Source organism: Panthera tigris, chromosome A3 (assembly GCF_018350195.1).
Source record: "Panthera tigris isolate Pti1 chromosome A3, P.tigris_Pti1_mat1.1, whole genome shotgun sequence".
NCBI lineage: Eukaryota > Metazoa > Chordata > Mammalia > Carnivora > Felidae > Panthera > Panthera tigris.
Window position 1 is genome coordinate 20,807,462 of NC_056662.1, and position 24,820 is coordinate 20,832,281.

Sequence of the window (24,820 nt, forward strand, 5' to 3'; positions counted from 1 at the left end):
CAGCCGGGCAGAGGATCCAAACCCACTCCCTGCTTGCACCTCTGCTGAGGGCCTTATTGCCTGGACCTGTCCTCGCTCCATGTTCCCAACCGAGCTCACAGGACCTCCGTTCTGCTTCAGGGGACTCGCCGATCTATGCGTTTTGACAGAGCTGGCCAATCCCCATCCTTGCCGTGAGGACTGGACCATGACCCCAGGCATGGCCAGTCGGCAGATTCACTGCAGGAATTGGTTCTTGGCTGAAACTGGTTGCACAAAACTCATCCCTGGGATCTGTGCCAGAACAACTGGGAAACAGAAGTTCTGTTTATGCAGAACTTGAGGGTGGCCACAGTGATGGAAGCTGGGGGCCTGGGGGAGACAGCATGTCGACAGTGCCGCTGACATAAAGGGAGACTGAAGGGGTGCACCTTGAGCCCCAGTGTCCAGTCGGCCCCAGACTTTGCGGTGACATGAGCCGATAAATTCTTGTTTTGTGTAAGCCATTTCTAGCTGAGTTTTTGGTCATTTGTCATCTTCCTTCTGTACTCCCAGCAAATATCCACTCCAAACAGCAGAAATTCTAACCCAGAAACCCCTGGATAACGAGAGCTTTGAAAGAAGCTGCTGCCTATAAACTAGAAACTAAAAGGTGGCTATATTTGGTGACAAAAAAAGCAGAGCAGAACTCACCAGAAATAAAGTCAAAAGGCACATAAAAATATTTGCAACGCATATGACAGAAAAGGGACTAATTTCCCAAATAAATAAGAGCTCTTAAAAGTCCATTTTAAAAAGCCCAACTACCCAGGGGCACCTGGGTGGCTCTGCTGGTTAAGCGTCCGACTCTTGATTCCGGCTCAGGTCATGATCTCATAGTTTGTGAGTTCAAGCCTTGCATCTGCTGTCAGGGCAGAGCCTGCTTGGGATTCTGCCTCCTCTCTCTCTCTCTCTCTCTCTATCTCTCTATAAGACCTTCCCCACTTGCTGTCTATCTCTCTCTCAAAATAAATAAAAACTTTTAAAAACTTTAAAAATTGAAAAAAATATATATATATTAGGCCAATTACCCAACAGAAAAACAACAACAAAGGACGCTAATGTGCAGCTCCCAACAATAATAATAATATTCATAGCATATAAACACAGGAGACAATATTCAGTCTCACTAACAACTAATGACATAAAAATAAAAGCAACAGAATATTTTTACCTATCACATTAACAAATATTTTTTTAATTTTTTTTAACGTTTATTTATTTTTGAGACAGAGAGAGACAGAGCATGAATGGGGGAGGGGCAGAGAGAGAGGGAGACACAGAATCGGAAGCAGGCTCCAGGCTCCGAGCCATCAACCCAGAGCCCGACGCGGGGCTCGAACTCACGGACCGCGAGATCGTGACCTGAGCTGAAGTCGGATGCTTAACCGACTGAGCCACCCAGGCGCCCCAACAAATATTTTAAAAGTCTGTTATGCCTCAGGGTTGGCAAGAGTGTGGGAAAACTGGCAGGTATATAAACTGCCACCACACCTCTTTGGGGGATAATATCACATCACCGCCCCCCCCCCCCACACACACACCCCACCAAAAAAAATTGGTTTTTAAGGAAGAATGCATACTCTACACCAGCAAGCCCATTTCTAGGACTTCATTTCACAGATGTATGCTCCCTTAGGGGAGAAAAGTCTGGAAGTCACCATTAGGCAGTGGGGAAATTATGGCAAGTAGCTGTGCTGGAACGTTCTGCATCTGGTAAAAAGAATGAAGGCAATCTTCATGCGCTGACTTGTGATTCCAAGAATTTCCATTTCTTGGAAAGATCTCCAAGAAATATACAATTGGGCTAAATCATGGTAAGGGGAGGGGCCCTTTCTATAGTCAGCTTCCATGTATGTGTGCATATTCTTTTTGTTTTTAACGGCTCCTTTCAAGCTACACAGGCAGATTGAAGCCACATTTGAGGCTTTTTTTTTTTTTTTTTTTTTTTTTTTGCAGCTTGAATTTTTGTATCTATTTTCTTTGCTTCCGGAATGGTCCTGGAAAAAGACCATTCTTCATTGTCTAAATAAGTGCTTCTCTAACTTCATGTGCATATGAGTCACCTGGGGCTCTTGTTAAAATGCACATGCTGAGTCACCAGATCTGGGTTGGGACTTGAATTTCAGCATTTTTCTAAGAAAATTCCAGACTGACCCTTTGAGTAGCAGGGATCTAAAACACGGATGCACAATGGCATCACCTGGGGAGTTAAAAACACATATCTATGCCAACCTGAAAAGGCTACATAGTGTGATTCCAACTTTATGACATTCTGGAAAAGGCAAGACCACGGAGATGGTAAAAAGATCAGTGGTCGCCAGGGGGTTGGGGAGGGATGAACAGGTACACCAGGGATTTTTAGGGCAGTGAAAGTATTCTGTATAAAAGTTTAACGATGGATATGTGACATTACACATTTGTCAAAATCCACAGAATGTACAACATCCAGAGTAAACTCTAACATAAACAATAGACTTCAGCTAATCATCATATATCCATATTGGCTCATCAATGATAATGTACCTACTACGCTAATATAAGATGTTAATACCAGTGGATATCGGGGGACATGATGAGGGGTGTGTGTGGAAACTTTATGTACTTTCTACATATGTTTTCTATAAACTACAACTGCTCCAAAAAATCAAGTCTATGAGTTTCTTTTTAAATACATCAGTACAGGGGCGCCTGGGTGGCTCAGTCAGTTGAGCGGCCAACTTCAGCTCAGTTCAGGATCTCGCAGTTTGTGAGGTCGAGCCCCACGTCGGGTTCTGTGCTGACAGCTCAGAGCCTGGAGCCTGCTTCAGATTCTGTGTCTTCTCCTGTCTCTGCCCCTCCCATGCTCATGCTCTGTCCCTCTCTGGGTCTCTCAGTAATAAATAAACATTAAAAAAAATTTTAAATACATCCGTACAATGCCTGGACACCAGGCCCAAAGATTCAGATTTCATTTGTCTGGGTTGCAACCTAGACATCAGAATTTTTTGAAAACAAACCCAAAAACACCACCCCAGGTGATTTTCTCGTACAGTTAAGTTTGTGAGCTACTGGTTAAGAGATGGGATTGTGCCATCACTCCTGAGTTCCAGGGATTCAGCTCTGCCAAAAGCGTGTGCCAAAGCCAGCCCTGGGGGTTAACCGGATAGAGTCTTGGCAGAAACCTGACTTGCGGGTCAAGCTGAGCAGATACTCCCCCCCAGATGCATGGTCCTCAAACTCTTGTGTGCCCCGGAATCCCCTGGAGGCCTGGTGAAAACACAGATTGCTAGTTAAACCCAGAGCCCAGTGTTTATGATTCAGTACCTCTGGGGCGAGGCCAGAGAATTTGCATTTCTAAATTTTTTTTTTAATGTTTATTTATTTTTTGAGAGAGATACAAACAGAACAGGAGCTGAGGAGGTGCAGAGAGGGAGGGAGACACAGAATGTGAAGCAGGCTCCAAGCTCTGAGCTGTCAGCACAGAGCCCGACGTGGGGCTCGAATTCAGACTGCAAGATGGTGACCTGAGCCGAAGTCAGATGCTTAACTGACTGAGCCACCCAGGCGCCCCTGGGAATCTGTATTTCCAACAAGTTCCCAGGTGATGCCGCTGCTGCTGGTCCAGGGACCACACTTGGAGAATGTCTGTCTTAGAGACCATCGCAGCCCTGTCAGTACCTACAGCCTTGAAAGGGGGAGGTAAGAAAAAGGAAGGAGCTGTGGGCTTTGTAGCTGTGCCCTGTGATCTCCTTGGTTTACCCCGGGGGCTGGGACTGATATCTGGGGCCCTGGACCCTGACAGCTGTCCTTGACGCTAGATGGCTGGGCAACTGGCGGGAAGACAGCCATCTTCTGAATGGTCTCTTTCCAGGACCATTCTGGAAGTAAAGAAAACAAGTACAAAAATTCAAGCTGCCATCTCTCCCCAGGCCTGAAACCCCACCCCCAGAGGCAAAATGGCCCATTCTCTTGCCTTCAACAAACCCCTAAATAAACTGCAGTCTGACGAGGAAGCCGTAGAAATTATCAACAGACTCAGGCCACCCCCCATCCCACCCTAATTCCCTGCAGGGCTAATGATTTACACGGCTCCACGCCAACTGAGCACTTATGGCAGAGTCCCTGGCCTGGGAGATCTGAACAAACACAGTAGGTGTGAAGGAGGAGCTGCTTCCCTGAGGATTTAAGAATCTCGGTCTCTCTCCCACCCATCAATAAGGAAAAGATAAGCAGCCCAACAAAAAGGGGCAGAAGAACAGACGTGGCACAAAAAAAGATAACCAGACGGCCAATAAGCACATGAAAATGTGTTCACCACCAACCACCATCAGGCAAATACCAATTTAAAATGCAAGGGACGCCTGGGTGGCTCAGTCGGTCAAGCGTCCAACCCTTGGTTTCGGCCCAGGTCATGATCCCCTGGTTCGTGAGTTCAAGCCCCACATCAGGCTCTGCACTGACAGAGTGGAGACTGTTTGGGATTCTCTCTCTGTCTCCCTCTGTCCCTCCCCCACTCTCTGTCTCTCTCTCTCTCTCTCTCCAACTCTATCTCTCTCTCTCTCAAAATAAACATTTAAAAATGAAATGAAATGAAATAACTAAAATAGAAAAAAATGAAATGAAATGAAATGAAATGAAATAAAATGAAATAAAATAAAATAAAATAAAATAAAATAAAATAAAATAAAATAAAATAAAATAAAATGCGAGCTACCACAGTAACCCCACCAGGATGGCTCGGATGGAAAGGAATGAGTACACCAAGGATTGGCAAGAAGCTCTCACGTGTCCTGAGCACTGTTGGGAGAGTAGATGGGTATTATCACTCTGGCAAAGTGCTTGGCGGTATCTCGCGTAGCCTCCCCATGACTCATCCTGCATTTCTGGGTATAGAGCCTACAGAAAATAGTGCTGATGCCCACCAAAACACATGGATGAGAATGTTTTGAGCAGCTTTATTCAAAATAGCCCCAAACTTGAAACAACCCAAGGCAGGAACAACCTGCTCCTCCACCAGCAGGAGAATGGACACGTGCGTCGTAGCCTAGCTAAACGACAGAACTTTCCAGAGCAATGAAAACGAACGAACTCTGCTGCTACGTGCCTGTACATAGCCGAGTCTCACAGTCAAGAATGAAGTCAGATACAAAAGACCACCTACTACCTGGATCCATTCGTATGCAGATGTGGACACAAAACTAACCTCTACCGTTCCAAGTTAAGTAGCGTCTCTCTTTGGGGAGGCGGGGAGGAAGGACCACTGGAAGAGAGAACATGGGAACTTCCTGGGGGTGATCGAAATGTTCTATGCGTTCGCCTGAGGGCACGCATTTATAAAAGTCCATTGAAAAATCCATTTAAGATTTGTGTACTGGGGCATCTGGGTGGCTCAGTCGGTTGAGTGTCCGACTTCGGCTCAGGTCACGATCTCGCGGTCCGTGAGTTCGAGCCCCCGCGTCGGGCTCTGTGCTGACAGCTCAGAGCCTGGAGCCTGCTTCGGATTCTGTGTCTCCCTCTCTCTCTGACCCTCCCCCATTCATGCTCTGTCTCTCTCTGTCTCAAAAATAAATAAATGTTAAAAAAAATTAAAAAAAAAAAGATTTGTGTACTTTACCGTACGTAAATCCAACTCACGAAGGAAAAGTAAATAACGTGTAGTGGAAGGCATCTGAAATGTGATTTGATTTCAGTCTAGAGCTGTTTTCTCCCCAACCCCCAAGCTTAGGGACCAGGCAGAACAAAGCCTCCGAGGTGCCCTCTCTGTCCCCAGCCAAGGCTCCACTGATTCCCTTCAGTGGGCACCTTCCCCTGCGGGTGAGACAAGGCTGCACGTGACCTCTCTGCTCCAGCTGGGAAGCAGGGTCCCACTGCGACAGGTGGGCACTCTGGGCAGCTAATCATTTCGCATCCCACCAAAGCCGCACTCTCTAGAGATGTGTTCAGCTGCTCATGGTCGGTAGAAGAACCAAAAAAGGCAGACCACTGCTGGGATGGTCAGCCCCTCCCTTTTTTGTCCCCAGCAATTCTGCGCTGGCCCCAAACTTGCTGGCCCCATGAAGCGAGACAGCAGCCATGCATGGAACCTGAGTCCAGTAGTGTCCTCCCAAAAGTCACGGCCAACCCACACCTCCGAATGTGACCTTAGTTGGAGGTAGGGTCTTTGCAGATGTAATACATTAAAATAAGGTGAAGTCACACTGAGTTAGGCTGGGCCCTAATCCAACAACTGCCGTCTTTCTACGAAGAGAAAACAGAAACACAGACACACACAAGGAAGAAGGCCGTGTGAAGACAGAAGCAGAGACTGGAGTCATGGAATGCCCGAGCCACCGGAAGCTAGGAGAGAGGCGTGGAAAGATACCCTTTCAGAACCCCCAGAAGAAACCAACCCCGTGGACACTTTGATAGTAGACTTCTGGCCTCCGGAACCACGAGAGAATAAATCTCTGCTGCTCTGAGCCACCAACTTGACGGTAATGTGATACATACAGCAATCCTAGGAAACCAACACAGCATCATTCCCTTAAGAAAGTTGAATGCCCATGGGGCACCTGGGTGGCTCAGTCAGTTAGGCGTCCAGCTTCGGCTTAGGTCACGATCTCACGGTTCGTGAGTTTGAGCCCCGCATTGGGATCTCTGCTGTCAGCATAGAGGCCACTTCAGATCCTCTGTCTCCCTCTCTCTCTGCTCCTCCCCTGCTCACTCTCTAAATAAATACATAGATAGATGATAGATAGATAGATAGATAGATAGATAGATAGACAGATAGATACTAAAAAAAAGAAAGAAAGTTTAATGCCCAGACCCCTGGCTACTCCTCAAGCAGGCTTCTTGGAGGTCCTCCCACTACCCTCCTCAGTTTTTCAAAAAATGTCTTCCAACCGACGTGTTCTGTAAACACAATGGTCAGCATCTTGTTATTCCCCACCACGGCCAAAAAGTTTTAGTGCCTTTAGCTCCCAGGATGGCTGCTGCACTGAACCTCCCTTCTGGGAAGCCCAGAACTAGGTTTGCGGGAGCACAAGCAGGCGCATGGCAGTTACCTCCTGTCTGTTATGAGACCCTACTGTGTGTCGAAGCTCCTGGCTCTGACTCTCACAACCCCCAGGATCGCCTCATTAACCACAGGAGCCACCAGCATCAGATGGGGTCCGGCTGGTTGAAGGGCACTGCCCGGCCACCCTCCCTTGGAAGGCCCCGAGAAGAAGAGGCAAGACTGGGCTGGGGTCCTGGCCACCTCCCAAGTCAGGGCTGACACCGCGGCAGGGGCATGAAGCCACTCACTGGGTCCTTATTCTCTTGGTCTGTCCTGGTCTCCCTGATGTCCCCGTTGTAGGCGGAGGTCCGCTGATCCTCGGCCGCACTCCGCTGCTGCCACAGTATGGCCTCTCCCTCATACTCCTTCCGGTACAGGTTGGTCCTGTCTGACAAGCTGGCTCGCCGCACCACCTTCCTGAGGGGAGAGAGGAGGTGCTAGAGGGCTGTGCCCAGGGGCCACGGGCAGGAGCATCCCCAGGGGCCAAGGCTGGCCGGCCCTGGCTCACCCACGGCTCCCGGCGCTGGAGGTCCTCCGGCTCAAGGACGATTTGTGTCTCAGCTGTGACTTCATGATCACGTCATGCTTGTGTTTTAGCTCCAGCAGCAGGACTTTGAACTCCTCCTCCTCACACAGGTCTGAAGGGGCAAAGGAGACTGTTGTGGGGAGCAGTGCAGGGGCCAGTGGCCCCTGAGGGCCCTCCAGGCCACGGCAGCTGCCATCCCAACACCCTGAGAACTCCCAGCATCTTTTGGGGCATCATCCAGGGAGGAAAGAAAACAATGCCAGCCTTACTTCCTGGGCTACACCCCAATCCTTAGAGGATAAGAACAGGAACCCCAGGATCTGTACAGTCACAACTCCTAAGGTTCCCAGCTGTGGGAAGAGCCATCCCCCTTTGGTAGTTTCCAACAGGAGTCATCAACTCTCCAGTGATATAAGACACATCAAGAGAAACAAGCAAGTACTCTCTGTAGTCCAAGCCCCAAATTACATGTATATCAAATCATATATACCTACCCATTCAATCCACCTAATCATTTCATTCATCTGACCCAGCCATCCATCCACAGATGTTCACTGACCCATCCATCCATCCACAGATTCATCCCCTACCCTCCCATCCATTTATTCATCCATCTATCCAACCATCCAGCCATCCAGCTGTCCATCCATCCATCCGGCCAGCCAGCCATCCATCTAGCCATCCATCCATCCATCCATCCATTCATCCAGCCAGCCATCCAGCTGTCTATCCACCCATCCTCACATCCATCCATCCATCCATCCATCCATCCATCCATCCATCCATCCACACATCCATCCATCCATCCACCCATCCATCTATCCAACCTTCCATCCATACATTCATCCACTTACCCATACACGTTTCTATCCACCTATCCAGCTGTGCATCTGCACATTAAACTACCCTTCATTAATTTATTCATTCATCCTATCCATCCACACACGAATCCACCGTCTAGCCAACTCTATATTTATCCAATTACTCCACTATCCATCAAATAATTAATGAGTACCTACGTGTATATTAGTTTTTATGCTGGACTCACCTATTGGCATCTCATCCATGGATGTCCTAGCACTGAGACTGGCCCCATGGGACACCAATAGCTCTGCCATCTGCATCTGAAACAGGAAGAAGCCCACATTCCCCTTTGGCTCAAAAAGCCTGGGAGGTAGTAAGAGTGCCCAGTGTTTCTCAGGATATGACATAAAGAATGATGGGGCAGAGCGGGTTCCCAGGGAAGGCTCTGCACCCTGGAGCCAGGAATCCTGTCCACACAATGGGCGTGACACCTCCTCCAGCATGCCTGGGCCATGCCAAGGGACAGAAGAAGAAGGAGTCAGCTGTAAATCTAGAGCTGTCAGGAATCCAAGGAGGGACGGCAACAGCTGTAATCAGAGTTTTGTATCTGGGAAACAAAAGGAGAAACTCCTCAAATCAAAAATGTGAGGAATTTTCTAATGTGGCAAATGTGATCATCATCTTCTTAGGACACAACCTGTCGAATGGTTTTGCAAATTCTCAAGGTCCTTTCCTATCCCACAAACTAGCTGTGGTCAACCCCTTCGGTGGGTCTTGTGAACCCTCTGCCAGCCCAAAGGACAGCGGGCTGGTCCTGCGTGCCCTCCCTCCCAGCCCGACGGCGGAGACTTACCTGTCCCCAGAAGGCGGCCGCGTGCAGGGGCTCCCAGCCATCCCAGTCCTTCACGTCCACACGCACTCCATGGTCCAGGAGGAGCTCGGCTGCCCGCAGGTACCCGTTGGCTCCAGCTATGTGCAGCTGAAGGAGAGAAGGAAAGTGAGCATTCCCTACGGGCACCAGTCCCACTTCTTCCCCAAATCCCAGCTCATTCCGGGGGGCAGTGAATGGAAGAGAATGAGTCGGAAATCCAGCCACATTACAAAGCATTCTTAAGGCCACTCTCCATCCTGTGGTGGGTCTGAGAGCCCCTGTGGTTAAGGCAACAGCACTTACTGAGTCCCTACCACGTGCTGAGCTCTGAGGAAGGGGTTTCGGAGGCCCAACATGGTGGTTTTAAAATGTCTACAAATTCTTTGACATACCTCCCTTAAGAGATGGAGTTTCATTCCTCTCCCCTTGAATGCGGGCCAGAACAAGTGACCCGCTTCTAACAAACAAGACATTGTGAGGTGGTGGTGTGTGATTTGAGGTGAGGTCATACGAGGCATTGCTGGCTCTACCTTAGGCTCTCTTGGATCAATCACTCTAGGAATCAGCCATCGTGTAGCGCAGACCCTTAAGCAGCCACAAGGAGAGGTTGTAAGGAGGTGAAAAACTGAGGCCTCCGGCCAACAGCCAACACTAACTTCTTAGCCATGTGAGTGCGCCATCTTGGAAGTGGATCTTCCAGCCCCAGTCAAGCCTTCAGATGGCCGCAACCTCGTGAGAGGCCCCCACCAGAGCTACCCAGCTAAGCTGTTCCCAATTCCCTACCCACAGAAACCATGTGAGATAACAAATATTTACTGTTGTTCTAAGATGCTAAGTGTTGGGGTCACTTGTCACACAACGATAGGTAACCAACACATCCAACGAGGGAAAGCTTCATGTTGAGGCCACAACTCTTCTACCCAGCACCATTCAAGGCCTCTGGGGATGGGTGCCGCCTTGCAGACCACAAATATCCCATCTGCTTGACCTCCAGAAAATATATAAAGTGCTTAGCGCATGACAAACAGTAAGTGATTGTCTTGGAGGGCCGTGAGTGATGGTAAGGTGCACCCTGGGAAGAAAGGAAGGAGTAAGGAGATGAGGCAAAGAGAAACCAACTGCCCAGCCAAGGTGGGAGATAGAGCTGAGATCCCAAGGACGCCAGAGCTCTGGCGGGGCTGAGGTCTGCGGCCACAGAGCTCCGGTCAGTGGGACAGAGAAGGCATGACCCCAGGAAGTGGCCCTTCAGAACACAGCCCTGATGGTCAGACGCTGCCCCATCCCGGGGTAAGGTTGCTATGAGGTTCTGGCAAATAGAGGTCTTCCTTTATTTTTTTAATTTTCAGAATAAACCCGGGGTGTGATCTGGTACAGGCATATATGAAAATTAGAACAATCATCTGATTTACAAACGTGTGGTTTGCCAGTTGTGGAGAAGGACACCGAGCAGGCCAGCCAGACATTACAAACTGTGGGGCCTCATACTTGGCTGGGAAGAAAATGGCACGACCGGGAGAGTGATATTGCTAGAATAACCATAACACTGGGGCGCCTGGGCGGCTCGGTTGGTTAGGTGTCTGACTCTTGCTCTCAGCTCAGGTCATGATCTCACAGTTCGTGGGTTCGAGCCCCACATCAGGCTCCACGCTGACAGCGTGGGCCTGCTTTGGATTCTCTCTCCCTCTCTCCCCCTGTCCCCTGAGCTCGCTCACTCTCTCTCTCTCTCTCTGTCACAGACACACACATGCACGCGCGCGCGCGCGCGCACACACACACACATAAATAAACTTAAAAAGATGTTAATCACTAACATCCACTGAGAGTTTATAGACTCTGTGCTAAGCACCTACATACAGAATCTCACTTATTCCTCCCAACAACCTGGTGAGGAAGGTGCTATTCGTATCCCCACTTTACTGGGACGACCTGAGACCCAGTAGGGGCCTGGCCCATGTGGTCTGGGCCACCCTGAGGCCAGCCCTCAGCCCAAGAGAAGACCCGTGTGTCTAAAGGGTCCAGCCACACACCCAAAGGAGCTCCAGCCAGGGTGGGCCATGCCCTGGGACAGCTTAGCTTTGATTTCATACTGCCGTGTTCAGTCTCACTACCTAACTCTATCTTTTAGCGCTGGGCTGAGCAGGGACCCAGTGAACAGGAAAAGGCATAAGGCAGAGGGTGGGGCTCAGGAACCGGGTGGGGGAAGCTCAGTAACCACACCTGGGCCACCGGGTCAGGCCTGAGGGGCACTGAGGGGTCTTGCTGGTGAACCCCAGCTGGTCAGCTCAAGATTCTGAGACTCCTGAGTGTTTACGACCAGCACGGACCCCAAGCCCAGGCCAGGACCCAGCCATCAGCAGGGGTTGCGGGGGGGGGGGAGGGGGCATCCGGGCTTTCAAGGCCCTGCTCTTGTTTTCAGTTTAGAGCCTCAGAAGCAGGCCCTCCCCAGTACTAGGCTGCATCGTCCTATGAAAGCCTATGGAGAGAGGTCAAGATTTCTAATCGCTGACACTCGAGCCAAAAGGATGAATGGAGCCAATCACGCAGATCTGAGAGAGAAGGTTCACTGTTCTAGCTCTCCAAAGTCTAGTAAAGCATGTGGCACGGAGGTCTGTGTCGACTGGATGGATGAATGATGGCACCAGCCACCCCTGGAGGAGGGGGAAATCATGAGCTCAGGATGGACACCTGCAGCTCGAAGTAGAGGAGGAACTTGGACACAGAACGGGCGGACAGCAGGGCTCCTGACTCCCAGCCCCAGCTGAAAGTGGCCAGATTCTCAAAGGGGGTGAGCCCCCCGCTCTGCTGACCTCCATATTCCAGAGCCAACTCTGGCCCCAAAGCCGTCTGGGGGAGGTTCAAGGCCCCAACTGTATAAGCTTAACCTCCACCAGGTGCTGGCCCACTTCGGCCACAGCTGGTCTTGGTTCCGGTGCTGACACCCCCCCGCCCCAGCCCAAACCCGTCTGGCCCATCTGCTCACCAGTGTGGCACCCTGGGCATCTATCCAGTCAAGGTCCTGGCCCGCTGCAATCATACAGTGGATGTCCGCAATCATCTGCTGCTCAGGGGCTGCCCGCATCTCGTTGATTTTCTCTTGGGTGATGCCTGCATGGGTGGGGGGGGGGGGACACTGAGTCAGCACTCCGGGCCTAGGCCCCGAGCGGGCAGGGGTGGCGGGGCAGAAGGGCGAGGCACGGCTCCTGCTCCCCGAGGTCTGCCGGGCAAGGGAGAAGACAGACATGCCCATGGGTCATTGTCTCCCAGGCCCAGTGAACACGCACACCGTGCACTGGCCCAAAGGTCAAGGGCCATGCCTGCCTGGAGCCCAGGAGGCACTTAAATAGGATTGGTTACTGCTACATATTCTGTCTCTCTACACCAGAAATCCCTACCATCCACCTGCCTGTCTGCAACAGCTCAGTCGGCTGGCCCTGTCTTATCCTGCAGGTCTGGCCGGGATCACCTCCTTTGCTGACGCCCCCCCTGCCTCGACCACCTGTCTGACCAGGGTCTCTCTGTTAGTTCCCTTCCTCTCTCCCATGGCTGTGTCTGTAGCACGAGGGCTCAATGCTTAATGAATTTCTGTTACGGGCATGAATGAATTAGCGAACATGTAACTTCTGAATGGCAAGTTGAATAAACTGGAGTGGAAGGACCCGGACAAACATTCGATAGCCTGAATCTCCGACTAAAAGTCTAAGCGTTACTGACAGTTACTTCATGGTGTTTAAAAAGGCGAAAGTGACATGTTCTACAGAAATGTCCGTCAAATCAAACATTCTTGCGCAGAACTGAGGGGAGGTCTATAAACTCGAAAGGAGGGGAAAAAAATTACACGTTTATTATCACCAACCATGAAATGAAATACAGTTATTTCCTTCCACCGGGGACGTGGGGAAAATCCACAGAATTAGCAGGTGCCCGTGACCGTCACCAACAGAAAACTGCAGGTATTTTCTTGCTGTTTCGTGAATTAACGAAGTTTCTACGTAACACATTTAAAAATGTTTTGGTAGCCATGTTTTAACATGACTGATCTCCGCTATGATGCTGGGAATTTGAGAACCACATTTAAAAGCACTATTCCTGAAGAGGTGCCCCTGGATTCACCAGACTGGTACAAAAGTGAAGGACCCCTGCAGCAGAGGAATAGGGAGAGCCCGGGCCAGCGACCACATCGGTGGCTACTGCCCCAACCCGGAAGGAGACTCAACGGCAGGGTCCCGGCCGGACCTCAGACTGCAGTCAAGGGTCTGGATTGGAGACTTCTTTCCAAGGAGGCCTTCAGAAATATGTGTGCGGGGTGGTGGGGGCGGGCAGGTCTCTGATTGCCACATTTGTTTCCTCTCTGCGGCTCATTTGTGAGCTGAGAACAGCCCACATCTTGTTTATCCCGGCCCCTGGCAGCCAGCGTGGTGCCTGGCACAGAGCGGGCACCCGCGAATGTTCTTGACTCTCGATTATGTTTCCAAAGGGGAATATATCTTTATTGTGAATGTTTATTGAATTGAATTGTCACAGCTGATGAAGAGGAGATGAGGCCAGCTGAGGCCGCCCGCGCGTGTGGGTGACGTGATGAGAACAGTGCCTCCCTCCTGCACAGCACGTTTTCCAGGGGCCTTTTGTGGCCTCGTCCTGTTAGTCACCCGGATAACAACCACGACGAGGACCCGTCCTACTTCCTGAGCGCGGAGCATGAGGCGGGCCTGCAGCCAGCTAACGCGTTCACCTGTGCCCACGTGACGCGTGGTACCCCGCGCTTACCCTGGTACGCCATGCACGTCTCGATGACATCCAGGGTGGGCTCATCCTCACAGAGGTCATAGGGCATGTTTCCATCCGAGTTGACGGCGAGCAAGTCGGCCCCACTGCAGAAAAAGAGTGAGCGTGAGGGCCGGGGAGGGGTGGCTAGGGTTGGTCTGGCTGCCTCGCCCCCGCCGCCCCCAGCCTCTCCCCCGCAACCCCACTGGGCACCCCAGCACCCACTACCCCTCCGCCTCGCTGGGGCACCCCAGCCAGGAAGGCAGCTTCAGGATCCCCGGGGGCCTCTGATGGGAGCTCCCAGGAAAGCCGTCCCAAGCAGACCACCCCCAGCTTGCTGCTCTGTTGGGCCAGCAGACAGGCGCTTGAGGACAGATGTCAAAGTCTTCCTTGGTGACGATAGTACAAATAACACTAACGGCATAAATTATCACACATCTGCTTAGAGCCAGGCTTGATCTAAGCCCTATACACACATCGTCTGAGTGACTCTTCGTGCTAGTCCTTTTGAGTTGTTATTGCGGACCCATCTCACTCAAGGGGAAACAAACACTCACACAAGCGCAGTCACTTGTGCAAGGTCACCCAGCAAGCATGCGGGAGGGTCAAGGTTCAAACCCCAGCTCTATTTCAGTCCTTGTCCACCGGCTCCCCCCGACCTTCTCCCAAGTCCTGGCCCGAAAGGCTGACAGGACAGGGGCAGGACAGAGCCCTGGGGCTCTCTGGCAGAATCTGGTTTTTGGCCCAGTGGTTCCCACACGCGATCTTGAGATGCCCTGCAGAATTACCCGGGGAATCACCGAAATACATTGCAGCTTCCTGGGCTCCGCTCCAGACCTCCTGAAACACAGTCTCTGGGGGTGCGGCTTTGGATTATGTATTCTGAACCCACGCCCCACGTGATTCTGGTACAGATCAGCGCTGGGGACCCACTGTACTCGGCTGGCACTCCCTTTTCCTCTGGGCACCATCACTGATCAGGCTGTGGCCACTCGATGTTCCCCGCGGCTCAGTCAGATGTGCGATAATTTAAAATTGAACGTTGTCTTTTCTGTGTGTCTACAGAACCTGAGCGGACTGGAAAGCCTTCCAGGGCAGGAAAGGACCCTCAGAACAGCATATAGAGAAATGGCCATATTCCTAGGAAAAACACTGCCACGTGGTGCCCCTCAAAGCAGGTTCTGTCCTGAAGAAAAGCATGTAAATAACATTTGAGAGACAGGGCCAAGGAAGCAAGTATGCTTTTTTTTTTTTTTTTTTTTAATAGCAAAAGAAACCAAAAATGGCAACGAAACCCAAAGAGAGTAGAAGAGATTAATGTAAACTCATGGGCCCACAGAGACAGAAAAAAAAGAGAATTAAAAAAAAAGAATGCTACCCTGATACAAAGCCAGACCAAGACCCTCCAGGAGATGGAAACTACAGACCCATATCCCTTGTGAACACGGATGCAAAAATCCTCAACAAAATACTAGCAACCCCCACTCAGCAGCATATTAAAAGGATTCACACCAAGACTGATCGGGATTATTCCTGCAATGCAAGAAAGGTGAGTTTTTATGTCGTGTGCTAATAGTTTGGGGGAAAACCACAGGGAGAGACAGATTGAAAAGAGACAAGAGCAGGTGGGGGAGAGGGGAAAGTGGGTGATGGGCAGGGAGGAGGGCACTTGTTGGGATGAGCACTGGGTGTTGTATGGAAACCCATCTGACAATAAATTATATTAAAAAGAGAGAGAGAGAGACAAGAGTGGGAAAGGAACACAGAGGTGGAGGGAGGAAGGGAACTGGGGGCCAGAGGAAGAGAGAGAGAAACAGAGACAGAGGTGAAGGGAGGGCATGGGGACAAAGAGAGACACACGAGGCACCACAAGAGACAGAGAAAATGGCACCGCAGGAGGAAAAGGAGAGACGGAGCGGGGAGGAGGGTAGGAAGGGGTGGAAGGCAGAAACAAAACAAATAGAAAACCACCAAAGGCAGAGGGGAGGCTGTCCCTGGGGAAGAGAGGGTCACGTACTACTGAACGAGGATTTTCACCAGGTTGATGTGACCGCAGGTGGCCGCGGCATGCAGGGGCGTCCACAGCTCGTTGTCCTTGGCATTCACGTTGGCACCATGGGAAAGGAGCAGCTTGACGATTTCCTCAAAGTTGTCGATGCAGCACTGCGGGGGGTGAGGGGGGACACAGGGTCAGCTTCAGCGGGGCCCCGGCCCTTGCGGGGTTCCCCTCGAGAGGCCACAAGAAGGACAGTGCAGCCAAACTGTCTGCATTTGAATCAAGTTGCATTACTCACACACTGTGTGACGTTGGGCAAGCCACATAGCCTCTCTGAGCTTCGGTTTCCCCACGAGAAAGTTAATAACATTCAAGATAAAAATATAAGTGAAATATTAAAAATCCAAGGGGCAGAGAGAAAATACTTTGTGAGTGGTGGAAACGAAACAAAATTTTGAATGAGGCTTCAAAATCTTGTTCTTTTTTAAGCCCCAAGTAACCAAGCCTCCCCCGCCCCCCGCAAAGAACCCTCCTCCACATCAGGGCTCTGGGGACCCTGACAGAGTCCCTGAAAGGACACAGCCAGGTTTATGCTCTGGCCTGTCCACATTTAGGTCAGCCCTGGGGACAGGGAAGGCTCAGGAACCCATAGCCCCCCAGGGAGACAAACACCTCTGACAGCCACCAGAGCCCCCAAACTCCAGGGACAGAGAGTGAACGATTCTAAGGGGACAGGGGGGCCTCAAGCCAGGGCCCTGAGAGGACAGAGGCGAGGATAGAGGAGGAAGAAGACAGGGAGTCACTCTATAGACCGGGATGGAGAAGCCAGCAGGGGACAAAGCAGGCGTCTGTGCTCAGTGCTGCCCCATCCAGGGAAGGGCTTGGTCCCCGTGCAATGGGAGACGTGGCAGAGTTATACTCAGAGGAGCAACATAATCAGACTTGTTTAAAAAAAAAAAAATCCTTCCTCTGGGTGCATGTGGAGAACAGACTGCATGTGAGCACTTTTTGAGGAGGAGAGGGACAGGGAGAAGCTATGGCAAAATCATCCAGTTAAGAGACGATGGTGGCTGGGCCGACAGGACTATCTGTGGACATGGGGAGAAGGGACTGGATGCCAGCAGAAGGATCAGGGGCACTTTTGGGAGCCCATGGCCCTACGTGGCGATGAGGCTGGGGATAGGGTGGCACCATGGCCCCCCACCCCACCCCCGGCAGAGCCAGGGTTCAGTGCCAGAAGGACATGTGGGAAAAGAGCAACCGTTTGTGCAGATAATGCCAGAGATCTCTTTCCAGCCTGTCTAGAGTTGGCTGGGTCTGAGGGCATCTCTCCAGACAAGTGGGGCAGAGGGGTGACCCCAGAGGGGTGTGCCTCAGGTGGTGGAGAGAACCATGCAGTGGCACAGCACGGCCAGCAGAGGGAGCCAAAGGCACTGGAGGGAGGGAGTGGGGACCGACAAGGGGCCCCTGTCACTGCGAGCTGGGTCTGGGGAGTTCCTGTCCACAGCAGGAGCAGGTCAGCCCCTGGTGTCAGGGGACAGCCGGGCCAGAGAACCCACCCTTAGGGCTACAGAAAACGTGAGGACGGGGTAGCGGAGGAGCTCAGGTTGAAAGGGGAGGGGACTGTGCACCCAGAATTGCAGCCTTACGAGAGGGATGCCCAGGGACTGGACCAGCCTGCACCTCCGAGGCTCGGCCAGAGGAAGGGCTGGGTTTGGGGTGCACGCTGAGGCGGTAGGTGGTGGGGTGGGCAGGCCTCCTCCCCTACATTCCCCAAGGTGGGAAATGGCACCTGCGGTTGGATGACTCCTCCCGCCCCCTCACTGCCCACATCCAATCTCTCATGGGGTGTGGATGCCGCCTTCTAAATCACTGCCCCCAGCCCCACTGCCCTGATGCGGCTTCATCATCTCTCCCTGCCAACCCGTCGCCCCCCCTTCCCACACCCTCAACCCACAGAGCTCCTCGTCAATCCATGAGTCCCAGTTTACAAGCCCCGAAGGTTCCCTGTTGCCAAGGGGAGGAGAGCCACACGCCTTTACCAGGCGTGCGAAGGCGCTTCCAGCCTGTGTTGGATGCAGCCGCAGTGACACAGTAATGACAGCCGGGCAGTGGCAATAACAGCCTGTCATGTTATCAAATAACCCCGGCTAGTGCTTTCTGAGGTGCCGCTAGGGCCACCTCGCTAACTTTTGGCCACAGACGACCTCATTCAATCCTCAGAGCAATATTCTGAGTGCCGCAAAGCCCCGCGAGGCTAGCGTCCTGCACAGTGCAGATGCACAGGACATCCCATCACCCTAGAAAATTCTACTAGACAGTGCCGGCCCTGAGCCTCGGTTTCTTGGGCTATAAAAATGGGAACCATAATATTTCAAAGGGCTGTTGAGAGGATCAACTACACTTCACATAAGTGGCTCTGCACAGAAGCGAACGAGGTGACAAATTTCAATAACGATAATGCCGTCTAATATTTATGCAGCGTCAGGAGACGCTTGAAGGGCTGTCATGCGTATTCGTTTAATCCTCGCAACGGCCCAGTGAGGTGGGCACTTACTATTTTACAGATGAGGAAAGTGAGGCACAGAGAGCTTATGTAACTTGCCCAAGATCACACAGCTAGAATTAGTGGGTGAATGAAGCCCTGCGGAGCGGAAGAGAAGCCAAAAGGACAGATAGGAAGCCACTGGGCTGATGGCTGGGGGTGGGGCTTGCCCCTGGGGCTCACGGGTAGGGCAGCGGCCAGTCTCCGTCCATCCCTTCCTGCCCTCGTGAGCTCATGGAGACGCTCTCGGGGAGAGAGCTTGGGGTTCAGGCAGCCTGGGCTCCCACCTGCCAGGCTGCGTGCAAGTCCACCTGCTCAGAAACTTGGGCCAGGGCGCCGGGAGACTTCCGTGTGTTCAGGTCAGCACGCACATATGGAGCACTGACCGTATACCAGCACGGGGAAAGATGGTAGGACGTACCAATGGGCAGGAGACATGGGCTCTGTCTGGATAGAGGGAGGCCAGCATCGAATGGCTAAAATGGCTACCGGAGCAGGTGCTCAGAAGAAAAGGACACTATACGATAGCACAGCTCTCAGGCTCTTGCTGCACACGGGGGCTGATCAGGGCACACCCCCACATGCCATGGGAAACGTGGTGGGAGGAGCCAGTGTGTGGAAGGAACAGAAAAGCCATGCGGCTGGAGCCCGGAGAGGCAGGGAGCACAGAGCACTGGTCAGGGGCCAGGCCTCGAGGCACCACGTGGGAGGACAGCAAGAGTGCTTTGAGTAACATCAGACTTTTGGCCCGAGCGTCCCTGAGGCCACCGCGGGAAGAACGAAACACGGCAGGGCAACTGAATGCCGGGGCCCAGCTAGGAGGCTCTGGCAGCATCCAGCTGAGTGATGACAGCGAGAACAGCCCCTCTCGGGCCAAGGGGGGGCTGGCCCATCGCGCCGCCCCGGAAAGGACGTGGGCCACGAGGGCACCTGCTTCATGGCCACGGACCACGGCTGTGCGACGCTAGGCGGCTCACGTGGCCTCCCTGTCAATCACCCTTCCCACCAGGGTGGACGGAGGCCTCGGTGGGTGCGAACAAACATGCTTCGTAAACCTCGAGCTCAGAGCAAACTTGCTTTGTTTGTCGAGCCCTTCGCTGGGCAGAGAGGACGCGGTGACAAAGGCTCCCTGTGCCGGGAGGCTGTGCGTGTGCCGCACGCACGCGTGCCCAGGGGCTCCGTGGGCGTGTCGGTGACAGACCCGCGCATCTCCCAAGTAGACAAGAGCCTTTCAGACGAGGCAGCTGAGGCTGCCCTTCCTCCCCTCCGCCCTGGGGGTTGTGGGCAGGAAAAGGCCAGGAGATGGCGTGACCGTTCAGCTGGGGCGCAGGGATCCAGGGACCCCAGGTCCAAGGACCTGGCCTTACCTGGTGCAGGGCTGTGAGTCCGTCCTCATTGCACAGATCAGGGCTGACCTTGTTCTTCAGGAAGTAGCGCACTGCAACGGAGGGCAGAGGAGTGAGCAGGTGTGCGGGGGGCCCAGGTAAGACCCACCGCGCCCAGGTCCTGATGCGAACATCCTGGGCACAGGAGGCAAGTGTGAACGGCTCTCCACCATACGGACAAGGAGCCGCTGTGGGGCAACTAGGGGGGATCTGGGAAGGGCAGGGACACGGCCGCTGCTTCTGCAGGACGGATACCGGCTCAGCACCCCCGGGGGGTGGGAGCAGGGGAAGAGACGAGGTCTCAGGCGCAGCGGGGATGGACGCGGCCCCTCAGCTCTACCCTCACCAGGCCCAGTTCCTAGAACCACAGGCCCGTGGCCTCCCTGGCCCGAGGGTGAACTGAGGTCCACACGAGGGGGGAGCCTGAGGCCTCTGCCCAGCCTTCTGGCAAGCGGCGACGTCTCCAGCAGGGCAGGAGTCTGGGGGGGGGGGGGGGGATATGGTCTCAGTCTCTGGAGCTGCCTGTCCACTATGGAGCCAGCAGCCGCATCTGGCTATTACAGCCTTTTAAACTTACACTCATAAGGATTCAAAAGTCACGTCCTTGGTCACTCTGGCCACATTTCAAGTGCTCAAAAGCCACACGTGGCTACCGTATTAGAAAGTGCCGAAACAGAACGTTTCCATCCTCACAGAAAGTTCTATTGGACAGCGCCGCTTTGGGGCGCTATAAATGGAAATGAGCCCCATCGCCAACTGTTAAAAGCCTTCCGTAGCTCCCCAGTGCTCGGGGAACAAAGTCCAAAACCCCTCCTAAGACATATGGTGTTCGCATGATGGGATCCCTCCTGCAGCCCTCCATCTTGCACAGTCCAGGGGGCACCGTTCATACCGCCATCTATAAGACCGGCACCCCCTGGAGCAGTGCGCAACTTGCTCAGCGGTACATGGTGCTCCTACCTACCTACCTCTCCAGTCCCATTCCTTAAACTCCAAACACCTTCCACAATGGTCTTTCATCAGTTACAGGGTCACCTTGCATCCTCTGGTCTCTGAGCTTTTGCATAGCCCGTCCCACTGCCTGGAAGACTCACTCATCCATCCATGCGTCCCTTCATTCATCCACCCATCCGCTATCCATCCATCCAGCTTCATTCATACATCTGCCCCTAACACGCATGCACACACACACACACACACACACACATCTGCCTCACTCCTCAACCTTCAGGTCTCAGCTCAAACTCCCCAGACGAGGCACTCCCCTGTTAACATACACCCACAGCTCCTCTGAATCTAGTTTATAGCCTTTCACAACCGAAATTACATAACTATCTGGGTCATTAGGGGCTTTGGGTCTGTCTGCCGTAGGACACTAAGCCCCAAAAGGGCAGGACGGTGACCTGGCACCTACTGCTCCTTCCCTGAGGCCTGGCACACAGTAAGTCCTCAGCCACTCTTCCTGGACCGTGGCCTAATCGGCAGCCCCCTAGCTCAGCCCAAGGACACAGCCTCTCCGGCTCTGAGCAAATCAGACCACCCTGCAGTGGTGACCCCCACAGCCTCGGGGCAGGTAAGAGTTATGGCAAGATCACTGATCGCCGAGGCCCAGCCTGCCGCTCCACGGGCCAGTGGAGAGCCCGTGGGGCTGGCTGGTGGCCTTTGGGAGAGTAGAAGTGGCCATTGTGCCCCTGTACAGGACGGATTCTGGGAAGGTTCTGCTTATACGAGGCAAGCCATCAAATCCCGCAGGGAGCGCCGGGGTGGGGGTGGGGGGGACCAGGCTCCCTGTCCAGAAGACACTCTTGGAGACAGAAATTAAACACCAGCTGCAAAAGCAGCGTCCGTGTGCAGGAATTATTGGGAACCCAAGATGAGGAATCACTCCCATGGCAGGCAGTTATTTTCAGCCCAAGAGGTACGAAGCATCACCCCCATCTCCACGGAGCCCTTCGCATGTATGAGCCACGGTGTCCCTGGAAGTGTGCTCTGCTCCAGCTGGGAGCCTGGCTCTGGGCACAGCTCACTGGAGCAAAGAGCCCACGGCACGCGCCCAGGGCGCGACCCGGCTTTCCTGCCTCCGGTTCAGCAAGAAAAAGGATTCTTACATCCATCCACAGTGCCTCCTTACTGAGCTCCTCCTGTGCCCCCAGGTCCGTGCAGAACCACCTTCCTTCATGGGGCTCCTGTCTGTAACGATTCCCCTCGTGGAGAAGAAGAGACAAAGGGTCATAGTCACGGGAGACCAAGCAGAGGAAAGCAGGTCCTCCGACTCCGAGGCCCTGACTGTTGACCACAGGGCTGCTCCACTCTGCCCCTGAGGCCAGTGGGAACCAGCACTAACAGAGTGATCCACACACAGGACGGAAGAAACACTGCAGGTCCTGCGGGCACAGTCAGGTCTTTCAGAACCGTGTTAACTGCGAACGTGCACCTCTCACTTCCTGTTTAAACCCTCTCATGGCTCCCCACGGCTCTTAGAATGAAGTTCAAAATCCTTTCGTGGCCTTCACCGGGGTGGGCAAACTATGGCACACGGGCCAAATCTGGCAGGCAGCTTGTTTCTGTAGATTAGGTTGTTTATTGGAACAAGAAACATTTCATTTATCTACATATCGCCAATGACTGCTTTCACCCTGGAACAGCACAGTTGAGTCGCAGAGCAGAGGCTGTATGGACCACACAGTCTAAAATATTTACTCTCTGGCCCTTTACAGAAAATGTTTGCTGGGCTTCAAGGTCCTGCGTGGTGGGGTCCCGCCTACAGGGCTACCACCTTGCACAATTCCCAGGCTGCATTCCTCTCATCACGGTCTATGGGAATGGCTTCCTCTGGAGTTGTGCAGTGTGCAGCTTGCTCAGCTGTACCCAGCAGTCCTGTCTCCCTACCCCTCCAGGCTCATCTCCCGAAAGCTACTACCACCATTTTTTTTTAATTTTTTTAATGTTTATTTATTTTTGAGAGAGAGAGAGACAGAGGGTGAGCAGGGGAGGTGCAGAGAGAGAAGGAGACACAGAATCGGAAGCAGGCTCCAGGCTCCCAGCTGTCAGCACAGAGCCCAACGCGGGGCTCGAACTCACGGGGCGTGAGATCATGACCTGAGCCCAAGTCGGACGCTCAACCGACTGAGCCACCCAGGCGCCCCTTATTTTTAAAACACAAATAAAAAACAACCACTAAGCTCCCGCCTGGTCCCGCCAGGCGCCGGGCGCTGGGGATGAAACCGTCAACATCTCGCATTTCTCACAAGCTCCTGGCCTGGCTGTAAAAGACAGAAGCATCTCTCTCGAGGGAGCTCCAAGCCTCTGCTGGCTCAAGGACCGCAATGAGGTGGTCCCCACCGCCCCCCATGCAAGCAAGGTCCCCCTGAGATGGCAAGGAGGTGGCTCCCACCCTCCTCTCCTGTATTCCTGCTCCTGGCATCCACCCTGTCGCTCCGCCCACACCTCCCTGGCAATCTGGCTGGAATCTGGGCCAAGCAGGGCCGTCTGCTCCCCTCCATCTCCAGCTGTAGCGAGTGAGGGTGAAGGGACCCATCTCGGCAGGAAGCTGGTGGCGGCTGCCTTTGCGGGGAGAAATCACTGCTGATGAGCTGGTGGGTTTTCTGCCACCTGACCCACTCTACCCCACAGAGCAGACGGCCTGACCTCGAGCTGGTCTGTGTGACACCTGCTCCCGGCCCTGGACCGAAGGACAGAGGTGTCTGCCCCCCCAGGCGGACCTTGGACAATCCACACTAGCGGGGGGCGCTCTGGGGCTGAGCAGCTGCCGCCCGGCCATGTGACTTGCACAGTCATGTCTGTGGGGCACCCACTCACCGGCCCTCCTCCCCCCTCCCCGCCCCGTCTCACCTCCTTTTCCACCCAGCGCCCAGCAACGAGGCCACATCCTTCCACTGCCTCCGAGGCACCGCGTGATGCAGTCTCTGGCCCTCCCCGAATCCCTCAGTGACCGATTCAGTGGCCGCTGGCTTCTTTCATTTACCAAATCAAAATGAAAGAAAACAAAAACAGAGCTCCTCCAGGCTTTTACACGTGCAGGTTCCTGTGGCTGGAGCCCTCCTTCTTCTCACTCTTGGGCCAGCGAACTCTTCTTCAAACCTCAGATCCCAGCTGAAATGTCACCTCCTCTGAGAGGCCTTCCCTGATCACCCCAGTCTCGGGCAAGTTGCCTGAGTTACCCACTCCCATAGTACCTTGCATTTCTGCATTTCAGCTCCACAGCAGTGCCTATCCCAATTTGTGAATACAGGCTGATTAGTCTACAATGATTATATAACTCTTTCTTTAGTTTTTTGGGCTCTGTGAGGGAGCCCGGCTCCTAGCAGGGGCTCCAGAAATTATTGTAGCAAAAGCACCAGAAATCTGCTCCCTCAGCAAATTCCTAGTTTTCGATTATTATTTTTTAAATATTTATTTATTTATTTTCAGAGAGAGAGAGAGAGAGAGAGAGCAGGCGGGGGGTGGAGAGAGAGGGGGAGACAGAGAGAATCCCAAGCAGGCTCCACGCTGTCAGCACAGAGCCCGACGCAGGGCTCGATCTCAGGAACCGTGAGATCATGACCTGAGCTGAAATCAAGAGTCGGACACTCAACCAACTGAGCCACCCAGGCGCCCCAATAAAGCATTCACTATAGTCGCCATGCTGTGCATTAGATCCCATATAACGAACTAAAACTTTGTGCCCTTTGGCCAATATCTAAAAAAAAAAAAAGGTAACTATATAGGGAGATGGGTATGTGAATTAGCTTCACTCTATTAATCATTTCTCTCTCTAGATCAACATCCTGTTGTATATCTTACATACATTCAATTTTTATTTAAAAATAAAAATTTTAAAAAGCAAGTCTATTGTGTGAATGGACGAAGGAAGGAAGCGAGGGAGGAAGGGAAGAT

At 52.8% G+C, this 24,820-nt stretch overlaps 1 protein-coding gene across 2 annotated transcripts in view; it reads right to left on the reverse strand.

Moving 5' to 3' along the window:
- The window catches only part of PPP1R16B (protein phosphatase 1 regulatory subunit 16B), a 99,772-nt gene that overhangs the window by 4,820 nt on the left and 70,132 nt on the right, over positions 1-24,820 (reverse strand). For both annotated transcript variants that reach the window (XM_042980410.1, XM_042980411.1), the window contains 8 exons: positions 19,907-19,977; positions 16,016-16,161; positions 14,002-14,105; positions 12,218-12,342; positions 9,220-9,345; positions 8,611-8,686; positions 7,545-7,674; positions 7,285-7,453 (listed from right to left, as the gene is read on the reverse strand). In XM_042980410.1, the coding sequence (XP_042836344.1) occupies positions 7,285-7,453; positions 7,545-7,674; positions 8,611-8,686; positions 9,220-9,345; positions 12,218-12,342; positions 14,002-14,105; positions 16,016-16,161; positions 19,907-19,977 (947 nt within the window). The remainder of the gene's footprint in view (positions 1-7,284; positions 7,454-7,544; positions 7,675-8,610; positions 8,687-9,219; positions 9,346-12,217; positions 12,343-14,001; positions 14,106-16,015; positions 16,162-19,906; positions 19,978-24,820) is intronic.